This window comes from Pristiophorus japonicus, chromosome 16, assembly GCF_044704955.1.
Source record: "Pristiophorus japonicus isolate sPriJap1 chromosome 16, sPriJap1.hap1, whole genome shotgun sequence".
NCBI classification, from domain to species: domain Eukaryota; kingdom Metazoa; phylum Chordata; class Chondrichthyes; family Pristiophoridae; genus Pristiophorus; species Pristiophorus japonicus.
This window is the reverse complement of record NC_091992.1, coordinates 24,542,061-24,555,407: the sequence shown is the minus strand read 5'-3', so window position 1 is coordinate 24,555,407 and position 13,347 is coordinate 24,542,061. Positions and strand designations below refer to the sequence as shown.

Genomic DNA, 13,347 nt, shown 5'->3' with positions numbered 1-13,347 from the left:
CTGTGAGTGGCTTAGCCAGTCATGTGATGTTCACAAGACACAATAAAACCCCAGTCAGTTGAGTCTCGGCCATCCACGTTAAGGTATGCAGTTGTGAGCCCAGTGGATGAACTGGTAATGTGTAGTTTGAAAACAACTAGTTCTTAATAGCAATATGTTGCTAGGAATTCTTAAGCAAAGAACCCATGAAGCAAATACATGGCAGCCACCAATGAAAGGTTGGTGAAAATATATATATTATATATTATATATTTATATATATTTTTAAAAAAATCATTCCTGTGGGGCCAGAGGAGCAGGTGTCACAAACGCCCTCTTTCTCCCCCTCGCCCCCCAGCCCCGGTGAGCCTGTTCCAACCGCCACCCACCACCCCCCATTACTTACCCGAGGGCCGCTGTTGAGTATGCTGATTAGGTCCGAGGACCAACTTCAAATCGATCCTCGGGTCCCTCGTTTTGGGCATGCGCTGTCACACAGCACCAAGTCTTGGCCCAAAAACTTGAGTCAAACAATTATGAATGTATACTGTCATTTCTCCAGGCACCTTCTGAGATGTCAAGTTGGGTAGGTTCTAACATCAGTTACATTCCAGTTATTTAATATGTTATACTAGCAGAGACCCGCAAAACATCTGCAGTCAAATTAGTATCTTGATTGCAATAGTACTTGTTTAGACTATTATCACCTTCTTCGTCTATAGAATCAACACTGATGTCCTCCTTCCCTTGCTCGCTCACCCTCCCTGCGCGATTCCTTCCAGATCGCTGCTCAGCCTTGCACGCACGCAGCTTAGAGGGGATATTGCTCACCACCCGAAGGTTCGTAAACTGGGTCGGCCTCAACTGGAGTACTGTGTCCAATTCTGGGCACCGCACGTTAGGAAGGATGTGAAGGCCATAGAGAAGGTGCAGAAAAGATTTACGAGAATGATTCTAGGGACGAGCGACTTGAGTTACGTGGATAGACTGGAGAAGCTGGGGTTGTTCTCCTTCGAGCAGAGAAGACTGAGAGGAGATTTGATGGAGGTGTTGAAAATCATGAAGGGTCTGGAGTAGAGAGAGAGAAACTGTTCCCATTAGCGGAATGGATCAGAGGACACAGATTTAAGGTGATTGGCAAAAGAACCAAAGGCAACATAAGAAAAACCTTTTTAATGCAGTGAGTGGTTAGGATCTGGAATGCACTGCCTGAAAGAGTGGTGGAGGCAGACTCAATCACACCTTTCAAATGGGCGTTGGATAAGTACCTGAAAGAAAAAAAATTCCAGGGCTACAGCGAAAGGGCGGGGGAGTGAGACTAGCTGTCTTGCAGAAAGTCGGTACAGGCTTCACTGGCCAAATGGCCTTCTTGCGTGCTGTAACCATTCTATGATTCTCTCCGTCACCCTATTTTGTGCACTGTTTTCTCCTTGTCTTGGTGCTCCACGTTATATTATATTACTTGCAAAGCCAAACAGCCCACAATTCCTGCACCTCCTTACTATCCAACTCAGAGACAACACGTGGAGTTATCACCAACTTCCTTCAAAAGGGAAATCCCACGAAAACCACCTAAAAGTGTTACAAAATTTACCCTTCATTTTGAAACCGAAATATAAAATCAATCTTTTTCACCGCGGTAAGCAACTGCTTGCACAATGCTAGAAATGGTCATTTTAAAACTAATTAGTGGCAGTACTGCTAACAATAACATCGTGCAGGGTAAATGGGAGTCTCCATTTACTCCAGGTATTCTATTTCACCACCTTGTTATACCAGCACAAAAACAAAGCTACCAACCAGTACATTTCCGCCATCTAAGTTTAAAAAAAAATTCTATTTTTCACCCAACGACAACTCTAATTAATGAGATGCAATCAGATATATTAATAAAATAAATGTTGTTTCCCTATAAATGAGAGTTTCTTCAGCAGAACATTTCTATCATGCTAAAAATTATTTTTAAAATGATGGTACTGTGGATGGGTATTTCCTGCATGACGTCTTCCTTCCCTGATACAAGTGGGTGGGAAAAGCTCCACAGAGAAAGCATTGGCCCTGAATATCATATCACTTAATATTATTTATTAATAAATAAATAAATAAATAAATAAATAAATAAATAAATAAATAGTGATTAAAAAAATGACACGGAAGCCCATGAGCACTTGCTATTGCAGGCCAGTCGCCGTGCGGTCAGGGGACAAGGTGGACGGCAAACTGACCCGACCTAGACAGTGAGGGGCCCAGGAAATATTTAACTCTCCTGGCCCGGACACTCTTTCCCGCTAGGTTGACCTGGCAGAGAGTTGTTTGGCTCCGCAATACAGAGCAGCAAGACAGGGAGAAAACAGTGTACAAAAAAATAGGGTGGCGAAGAGAGTTTAAACAGTTCAACTCTTGACTGGATTCAAAACATCAACTTATTTTGTTTATTTATATATGCGGAATCATGTAAAAATTCCATTCTAATACAACAGTTATTCTACTAGCAGGTAGATTTGTTTTAGCATTTTCCAACATGTGGATGGTGTCCTGCTATACAACTCGAATCCCATTTTCCTGTAATTTGATGAATTCTGCTTTTGGCAACATTAGATCGGTTTACACTGTGCACAATCCCATTATACTCCTTTTATTGTATTGCTGCACAACCTTCCTTAGAGATTATTAGGGGACGATTTCATTAAGAATGGCACTAAAAAGCGACTGTCACTCAAAAATATCAGTGCTTTATAAATAATTCAAACATCCTGGATTTCTAAATATAAATACAATTGCAATTTTTTGTAAAGTCAATATAATATTGGACTTTAGCTGATAGCTACAGCACAGTACACTGATGATAGCTGGAGAAAGCGCTATCTTGGCAAAGACGGCCAACTCCGGAGTTTTACCAATGCAAAAAGCTTGCTTTTACCTTGTTCAAGGCACCAGCTCCGGTTAAAATGATGTGCGAGTTTTCCACTTGGATGGTTCTCTGTCCCAGTCTTACAAGGTATGCACCAATACCAATTGCACGGCACGTGACCTGCAATCAGACAACTATATCAGATAACAGTTTTCCCAGCCAAAGACGTTCCTAATTAAATTGGGTGAACAGTTTCGCACATTGTTCAAGTAAATCAACATTTTTTTTTCTTAAATTCCATCAGGCGAGGAAAAATAAACAGATGCACTAACACGGAGCATGTATGTGTAAATGTTGGGAATGATTGTGTGATTGCAAGGAGTGGCACACAGACACAAGGCATCATTGGTATACCCCGTGATTTTCCACCTGTTTTCATGCACCGTGCCCCTGTGCTTTCCAACAACAGCTTGTATTTATATAGCGCCTTTAACAAAGTAAAATATTCCAAGGCGCTTCACAGCAGTGTTACAAGACAAAACAAATAAATTGGACACCGAACCACCTGAGAAATTATGGCAGATGACCAAAAGCTTGGCCGAAGAGGTAGGTTTTAAGGAGCATCTTAAAAGGAGGAGAGAGAGAAATAGAGAGAGAGAGAGAGAGAGAGAGAGAGAGAGAGAGAGGCGGTCAGGTTTCATGAGGGAGTTCCAGAGCTTAGGGCCCAGCTACCAATGGTTGAGCAATTATAATCAGGGATGCTTAAGAGGGCAGAATTTGAGGAGCGGGAACATCTCGGGAGGGGGAGGGGTTGTGAGGCAGAAGGCGATTATTAAAATTATATTTCCCAAAATATAATTTCTGCAAGTGCCGGTGGGAGTGTTGGATCAAGGAGAAGCACGTGTCATTTTTATTTTTGTAATGGGGATAATTTGACAATGCAGCGGTTTGCCAGGTCCTCAACCAAGCCACTAGATGGAGCAAAAGGAAAGGACTTGCTTTTATATAGCGCTTCTCACAACCTCAGGAAGTCCCAAGTGCTTTACAGTTAAATGAAGTACTTTTGACGTAGACCCTGTTGTAATGTATGAAACAAAGCAGCCAGCTTGCACACAGCAAGGTCCCATAAACAGCAATAAGATAATGAATGATAATCTGTTTTTTTTAAAAAAAAGTAATATTGACACAGGGGCAACTCCTCTATTCTTCTTCGAATAATGCCATGGGATCTTTCACATCCACCTAAGGGGGCAGACGGAGCTTCAATTTAACATTTCATCCGAAAGTCAGCACCTTCAACAATGCAACATTCCCCAAGTACTACACTGGAGTGTCAGCCAAGATTATGTGCTTCTGTCTCAGGAGTTGGACTTGAACCCACAACCTTCTGATTCAGATGAGAATGCTTACACTGAACCAAAGCTGACACCAAAGCATACAACTATATTATTCTTCCAAGTTTTAAAAAAAAGTTCCAGGACATACCAAATTCATGGTGATGATTTCTTCATAAGCCAAGGATGATTCTCCTGCTATCATTCCTGATCCCCGGAGATTCTCAACTCCCAGGCCCTCTTCTTTACCAATGATATCGGTTATTTTATACCTGTGGAACAAGAAGTCATCAAAACACATTAGAAGGTCAACAAGGACACCAATCCAAATTGAATCAAGCCAAATTTAAATGTGGCCTGGGATCTTATAGGGGACCCATTAACACCTAACTCAAACCACCAAGCAGCCCAGTACACGAATCCACAGATCATAATGGGCTTTATTGTTCGCTTTTCTCAATCTTCACCCCTCCTGAAGATACTGAGGCACAGTTCCATGCTCATCAGCATCCTCCAGTACCTCACCCAAGTGTCCATTCCTCACGTATGACAGACAGCGAGTGGCAGCAGGCTGTTCATTCATGAAGGACCATCACCATAGCTGGGTTGATTCCTATTATAGATCCTCATATTAAAAGTGAGCAGGGATCCTTATTAAAAGTCTCTCTGTCCCAGCCTTTGCACCATTGATGTGAGATACGCTCAGACATTGAAAAATAAAATCAGTTAACCGATCACCTACTAAAATGTTTTCCTCCCACCAAAATATGTGTCAACGAAGTCTCCATCAGTGTCATCCTTCAATGAACATACCAGGCAGCAAGTTTCAAAACTACCAGGGGTCAACAACCAGGAGGAATAGATGTAAAGTAATTGGTACGAGGTTTAGAGGGGATTGGAGGGGAAATTTCTTCACCCAGAGGATGGTGGGGGTCTGGAACTCACTGCCTGAAAGAGTGGTAGAGGCAGAAACCCTCACCATATTTAAAAAGTACTTGGATGTGCACTTGAAGTGACGTAACCTAAAGGGCTACGGATCAAGAGCTGGAAAGTAGGATTAGGATGGATAGCTGTGTACGCCAGCACGGACACAATGGGCTGAAATGGCCTCCTTCCGTGCTGTAAATTTCTATGATTCGATGATACCCTCCTTCGATACAGATTCCTGCCCTACACACATGGCTGAGACTGCTGAGAATCCTCCTGTCGGGGAGACACACAGTGAATGAGCATGGAGGCTGAAGCATGTCAATCCAGAATCCAGCACCGTTGAGAAGACATCACTGCACATATTAAACATGGATAATTACTGAGGAAAAAGTCAAGTCCGCATATATACTTTACATAAATGTTACAGCATAGAAACAGACCATTCAGCCCAACAGGTCTATGCCAGTATTTATGGTTTCCATGAACCTCCTCCCACTTTATTTCAGCTCATCTTATCATCCTATCCTAATATTCCTTTCTCCCTCATGTACTTAAAGTCATCTATATTATTCACCTCAACTACTCCATGTGCAAGCAAGCCCCACATTCTAATCATTCTTTGGGTAAAGAAGTTTGTCCTGAATTCCTTATTGGATTCATTAGTGACTGTCTTATATTTATGACCCCTAGTTATGGATTCCCCAAAGTGGAAACATCTGATCCACGTCTACCCCATCAAATCCACTGATAATTTTAAAGATCTCTATTAGGTCACCGCTCAACCTTCTCTTTTCTTGAGAATAGAGCACCAGATTGTTCAGTCTTTCCAGATACTTATAACCTCTCAGTTCTGATCATCATCCTTGCAAATCTTTTTAGCGCCTTCTCCAGTACCTCTATATCCTTTCTGTAATGAGACCAGAACTGTACATATGCCAAGTGTTGTCTACACAGTACTTGTATCACAACATACACTTTGAATATGAAATCTACTGAAATAGTGGGGTGTGGAGTGACACAAGATTCAGTGGCAAATCCTGAAAATGTTATCAATGTCAGCTCGAGTATTGCAATTTTGCACAAAAAAATCCCAAAGGCAGTGAAAATGATGCTCTGGTAAAGCATGGCTTCCTGAGTAAATGTGAGATATGAGATGGAGGTGGGGGAGAGGGATGGAATAATCTGAAAAGGATCACAAAGATCCCTCCAACAACTGAGACCACCCATGTAATCAGCATGTCTGGATTGGGCGCATAGCCCCCAAGGTTCAATTAGAATAAAACATTTATTGCCATGCTATGCACTGGCACAATAGCAACAATGTGCTCCAGCAAGAAGCATAATATGGCTAACACTCTAAGATTGTACAATCCACTGTTGTGATGCACTTAATTTAACATCTCCTAACACTAACAGAGGCAGAACTGCAACCAACAGTACTTCATCCCAGAGTTAGACAGCTCAAAATACTTTCTCCAGACACGATCCACCTTTGGCAGGGCAACATCTAAATTGCACTGTGTGCTTTTCCGCAGCTCAAGTGGAAAAAGTTCACATCCCCAACATTACGCGACAATGAAGGCATAACGACTGCAATGCCATATACTGCTCATTACATACCTTGACTCTCCTTCATCCTCAACATGTTCACAGTGCACAGAGTTTAGTGCACTGACCTTCTTATAGTCCTGGGGTGTGAGGTACAGGTACTTGTATCCCTGTAAATGTACAGGACAATGAGTGCATTGGAACATACCAAAAGAACGTTCTAACCCAGCCCAGATTCTTGCAGCCCATGTCCATGACTGTAGAGCAGCCTCTAAGCTGCAAAACTGCTCCTTTCAAAAACAGATCCGTCATCCATTTTTTTTCCATTGAATGTTGAATGAGTGTTGATGTTACCGTCAGGCTTCTGAAGTATTTAAATGCAACATTTACTGCAGGAGCCCAAGTTAAAAGGCAGATATATTTGTAGAGCTCAGTGGAATGGTTTCAGAATCAATATTTGCTCAAATGCTAGTACCACAGGGTGAGGGGCACGTTCTAACAATCTTTATCAAAACATCCATTCAGATATCCCCAAAAGCTATCCCAATAAAATAACAGGAATAAAAGTCATTTGAAATAAATCATAGCTGTTTAGAAATGCAAACATAACCAGTCATAATATGGGAGGCATTGTAAGTCAATATCGACTGTATATACCCATGAAGAAGGGTTCAAAGTGAAAGAGGGGGTACATCTTATACATGTTGATCCAGCAGCGTTCCCATCAACTGCTGCTCCTCTCTGTTCTTTCTTCCAGCACGGTGATATATTTAAATGGCAACTTTCCCTCCGGAGTCCAGTCCAAATTTCCACGTCTGATTTACAATCAGAGACAGCCCAGCAGGGCAGATACAAACACCACAGACTTAAAATGAACAGCGTGCATCAAGACTGGTCAGGAGGGAGAGCTTCCTTTTAAATATCACAGCGGATCGGAGTGCGTTGGGTGAAAAGAAGGAGAAAATGTATTGTGGCACCAGTACCGATCAGATGCAGCACCAAAATGACTGTTCAGCCCCAGTTATGTCCTTCAGCATCAGGTACATCACAGAGATATTTCTGTTTCTCACATCACCTATGCTTATGTGCGCTGTGCAGCATTGCCATTTAGTGTAATATTGTGGACAATTTTATGATGTAGACCTCCAATCAATAGGTACTAGGTTGAGACTATCCAAAGTAATTTCACAGGAGGCCTTTGAAAGTAATTTGAAAGGAGACTTTCAGCCCATCAGTCCTGGCCATATTCAAACCCAGGTACCACAAGTACAAGAACTGGGGCCAAATTCATTGCCCCATGAAAAATAACAGCCACTGACTCATTGTCTCACACACATTCTCAAATCCATCAATTCTTAAGATCACAAAAATAATGGGCTGAGAGTGTAAGATTTTGCAGGGCTAATGTAGCACTTAAGTTTTAAGAAATGCATGGCCAGTTCCACAGGTTCTGAGAAGATTGAAGGCCTGTGCGACACATAGGCAAGACAAGCAGTTTCACTTAGGTGGTGGTGTGCAGTTTTGATTTTCAGCCTTGCTAAAACATTAAAGCAGCTCTCCCCAACTGCGTTGGGTTTTAACAGGACCTTTTTTTAAAAAAAGTGTCTTTAAAAAAAATTAGCTCTGAATATCCGATCAAGACAGCGGGCAGTAAACACACAAAGCAGGGCTATGCATAGTAACCAGACTGGGAAAAAAAATCACCGTCTGTACTGCAGATTTACTTTAGCAAGGAATTAAATTCATTGAAGCTGATGGCTAATAGGAAATTCATTTATTTGGACAGTGTGATTAAGACGAGCCAACTGAAACAGTAATCATCAGCAATTAGCCACAAGTATCCATTCTGAGCCAGTGTTTACCTTGTATGGATCAGCGGGGTCTTCCCAGGCTACGTGGAACATGTGTCGAATTTCTTCTGCCAATCCGATCCTTGCCCCGCTGTTTGCTGCAATGTAAATGCGTGGGATGCCTTTGGTTCTGGCAAGCTCAGAGGCTCTCAGGAACAAGAGGTCCTCCTGCGGCCCAAACGACCCAATCTTGTGAGTGATGTCGTTGCTGATGACAATGATGTCGCGGCCATCTTGGCATTCTGGCGACTTCAGATGCATCTTCCAGGCCACCATACCAATCTGCAACAAAAAAAAATAATCCCCAACCAACCGGGTTAGCAAGGGGGAAATATTGAATGTTCCGGACATTATGAAAACAAGTATTAGAAGGTACCCAAGGAAAGAATAAACTTGCTTTTATATAGTGCCTCATCATATGAAGCATTTCACAATGAATTGCTTTGCAAATATAGTCACAATTAGATCGGCAATCATGGCAGGAAGATGCTACAAACAGCAAATGAAATAAATGACCAGTTATTCTGTGTCTGAAGGAGGTGGTTGACGTTAAAGGAGGAATGTTGACCAAAATTCCAGGAGAATTCTCTGCTTTTCAAGTAGGGTCATGCGATTTTGTACATCCATCTTATTGGGACCTTGATTTTACAGCTCATCCAAAAATTGGCAATGTTCCCTCATTACTGCACTGAAGTGTCATCCCGGATTATGTGCTCAAGTCCTGGAGGGTGTTTGAAGCTACAATCTTCTGAATCAGAGCTATAACTATGCCCAAATGAGCAAAGCTGACACTTGGGTTTATGTTGGCCCAGCAGACTTTAAACAAACATTCTCCAAAATTAAAGCTATGAATGCCCGTTACACTTTGATCTTAAAATATGGCACTTACAAAATAGGGTATTGCAAAGCATTATGTCAAGAGTGCTTTTTTTTCTTTAAAAAGCCTGTAATGGTCAAATAGAGGCAACAGTAGGCTCCACAGGGAAGGCAGTGAGAATCAGTGATAAGCAGTAGCTTATAGCAGAAGCCTTGGGGCATGTCATCTGCTCACTTCTTCAACCAGAGATGGGCGACGGCTGACAATAATTTGAAGGGGGTGGAACGGAGGCCGGGGAGGGGGGGGCGGGAGGAGGAAGAGAAGGGAACAGGAAACGTGAAACAAGACGAGACCAAACCCCAGGGCTACACATTGCGTTTACAAGTATAGTGATGCTGATCTCCATATTCCAGTGAGATTGCCACCCAGCGACTCGCAGTGCAAAATGGACAATTGTGGACGTTATTAAATGTTCAAAATGTCTCAGCTGAGCCATACAGGCCAGGAAGAACAGCGGGACCTGGGGGTACTTGTGCATGAAACACAAAAGGATAGTATGCAGGTACAGCAAGTGATCAGGGAGGCCAATGGTATCTTGGCCTTTGTTGCAAAGGGGATGGAGTATAAAAGCAGAGAAGTCTTGCTACAGCTATATAAGGTATTGGTGAGGCTACACCTGGAATATTGTGTGCAGTTTTGGTTTCCATATTTACGAAAGGATATACTTGCTTTGGAGGCAGTTCAGAGAAGGTTCACTAGGTTGAGGGGGTTGACTTATGAGGAAAGGTTGAGTAGGTTGGGCCTCTACTCATTGGAATTCAGAAGAATGAGAGGTGACCTTATCGAAACGTATAAGATTATGAGGAGGCTTGACAAGGTGGATGCAGAGAGGATGTTTCCACTGGTGGGGAGACTAGAACTAGAGGGCATGACCTTAGAATAGGGGCCGCCCATTTAAAACAGAGATGAGGGTTGTCAATCTGTGGAATTCACTGCCTCAGAGAGCTGTGGAAATTGGGACATTGAATAAATTTAAGACAGAAATAGACAGTTTCTTAAACGATAAGGGGTTAAGGGGTTATGGGGACCGGGCAGGGAAGTGGAGCTGAGTCCATGATCAGATCAGCCATGATCTTATTGAATGGCGGAGTAGGCTCGAGGGGCCATATGGCCTACTCCTGTTTCTTATGTAACCAGGTTTGATCTCCAACCTGTGCTGAATTAACTGATCTTGACTGATGGCAGGGTACGACAATTGGCCCCAACACCTCTGGGTTAATGAGGTGTAAAATCAGGCAAGGTTCCCATGCGTGATTGTTCACTGACCACTGCTGATAGGGCTGTGGGCAGGAAATGGCTAAGGATAGGATTGGACTAAACAAGTCCTTTCTGTAGCCTTCGACACAGTTGGCCACACCACCCTTGTCCAACATCTCTCCTCCGGCGTCTATCTAATGTAGCTAGAGAATCATCTGCAATAGCTATATCTCTTGACCCCTCCACTGTCTCGGATTTGTCACACTGCTTGTCCAGCATCTAGTATTGGATGAACAGAAATTTCCTCCAACTAAATGTTGGGAAAACAGAAGCCATCATCTCTGGTCCACAACTCCGTTCCCTGACCACCGTTTCTATCCTTCTCCCTGGCAATTGCCTGAAGCTGAGCAAGATCGTTTGCCACCTTGGTGTTGTGTTTGATCTCAAGATGAGCTTCCGACCACATATCCGCTCGATCACCAAGACTGCCTATCTCCACCTCCGTAACACCGCCCGACTCTGTCCCTCCCTCAGCTCATCTGCTGCTGAAACCCCCATCCATGCCTTTATTACCTTTAGACTTGACTATTCCAATGCTTGACTGGTCGGCCTCCCATTTTCCACCCTACATAAACTTGTGCTCATTCAAAACTCTACAGCCTACATCTCAACTCGCACCAAATCCCGTTCATCCATCACCCCTGTGCTTGCTGAACTGCACTGGCTCTCAGTCTGACATCGCCTCAATTTTAAAATCTCCATCCTTGATTTCAAGTTCCTTCATGACCCATCTCTAACCTCCTCCAGCCCTACAAGCCTTCAAGATCTCTGCACTCTTCCAATTCTGGCATTTTGAGCATCCCCAATTTTATTAATCCACCATTGGCGGCCGTGCTCCCAGCTGCCTTGGTCCGAAGCTCGAGAATTCCCTCCCCAAACACCTTCGCCTCTCTCTCCTCCTTTAAGATGCTCCTTAAAACCTACCTCTTTGACCAAGGCCTGATCTCTCCTTCTGTGGCTCGGTGTCAAAATTGTTATTGATATTGCTCTGGTTATGTGCCTTGGGACATTTTGCTATGTTAAAGATGCTATATAAATGCAAGTTGTTGGCATATCCTCCATTGTTGACACTGCCCATCTGTGTGTTTAAAAACTATGGTTTCCTGTAGTTTTGAGAAAATTAAAATCTTCTTTTGGACTTAACAACAATGTGCCTGAAATACTTCTATCCAAAGTGGCAGCTTTAACAGACACAAGTCTTCAGAAAATAAAATAAAAAATGCATCTATTCACAACAAGAAGCAAAGACAACTGACAGGACATGTGTAAATGGGAATACGGTTTCTGTTTTGCAATGGGTTCAAGTAACTACTTTGTAGTTAAATCCACCCCCAGCCCTTTAAAAAAAGGAAGTCAAGCTGCAGGTCATTCAACTTTTAGTGGGATAGTGTGCCACCTAGAGAAACAATAGGAAACTGCAACTGAAAAATACATGGTCAGATATCAAAATATTTAATCGTCTCCTACCCTTCTCATTCATTTCAATGGGACTTGCTCCTTGGCTGGCAGACAGATTTTCAGCAATAATCATCCTCTGATAAATCTACCAAAAATTTCCAGCACACAAATACAATGTGGTTGCGTTTAATCAGGAGCAGCACTTGCCTTACGCGGGTCCTGTGCAAAGGTTCGGTTTGGGGCCCCTACATTTTACTAGACAATGATAGTAAATACTGCCTACAGAATCTGGTGTCAAATCCACACATGTACGATCTTGAAAAAGGCCCGTTTAAAAATAGGCAATATAAAAATAGGTAATAAATTAATCAGCTATTACTATTGCGTGGATGTCCTTTCACCACATCCACTCTGGGATTCCCGAAAGGCTCAGGATCCCATGCAGTCCCAACACCACCTCTGGTTTAAATCTACCCGTGGTGTCACCCCTCCCCATCTCTGTAACCGCTTCCGCAGCCCAACCCTGACCCCTGGTGCATAAATCTTTCCTTTCACCCCAGAACCTGCAGTCATGCCTTCAGCTGCCTGTATCCCATTCTCCGGACTTCCCTCCTTGAACCTCTTCGCCGCTCCTGTAATATTCAATATATGGCTAAAAAGCAAAGCTCTTTGAAAACAAATCGGATATTAATTCAGAACCAATTGATGGCACCAGCACCAGCTGCAAACAAACAGGCCCTGATTTTCTTGTGCTGAAGTTAGAGTTAGGAGCAGGTTTAAACAACTTTAGATTGTATTTGCAGGTCAGCAGAAAGTGCAGAACAAGATGAAGAGGTTGAAGACCCGTGACAATGGGTCCCTGTCCCTTTTCCCTCTGCTTTGCGCCCAAGAACTGAACAATTCCTAGGCACAAAGCAGAGGCATGTCAGCTCCACAGTCACAACCGCGACTAGAGAGGGTACAGAAAGTAGAGGCGGTTTCCTTCACATGAACAGCATGAAAAACCTACCTCCTCTCCAATGTTCCTTTTTATTTTTTGGGGGGTGCGTGGTCCCTTTAAGAGGCTACACGGTCGATTCAAAATAGCGCGCATGCGCAGTTATTCTTCGTTAAACGTCGGCGAGCCAACTGTGCAGGAGTTGCAGAGCACAACGTGAAGGGAACCGTGCTCCTCTCCACACTAACCACCGAGATAAAAGTAAAGGTTTTACTAAGCACCAGCACACAAACAATGCAAGAGCAGCAGAGATTGCACAAAGCAATCAGAAACAATCTGCTCCAGTTTTACCACCATGCTTTAGAATTTTAGTCAGGATTAAATGC

At 43.1% G+C, this 13,347-nt stretch overlaps 1 protein-coding gene across 4 annotated transcripts in view; it reads right to left on the bottom strand.

Annotated features, from left to right (window-relative positions):
* Positions 1–13,347, bottom strand: part of acaca (acetyl-CoA carboxylase alpha) — a 272,671-nt gene that overhangs the window by 89,886 nt on the left and 169,438 nt on the right. For all 4 annotated transcript variants that reach the window (XM_070857142.1, XM_070857145.1, XM_070857143.1 and 1 more), the window contains exons 41-44: positions 8,505–8,774; positions 6,715–6,812; positions 4,316–4,436; positions 2,900–3,010 (exon numbers count right to left, since the gene is read on the bottom strand). In XM_070857142.1, coding sequence (XP_070713243.1) covers positions 2,900–3,010; positions 4,316–4,436; positions 6,715–6,812; positions 8,505–8,774 — 600 coding nt within the window. The remainder of the gene's footprint in view (positions 1–2,899; positions 3,011–4,315; positions 4,437–6,714; positions 6,813–8,504; positions 8,775–13,347) is intronic.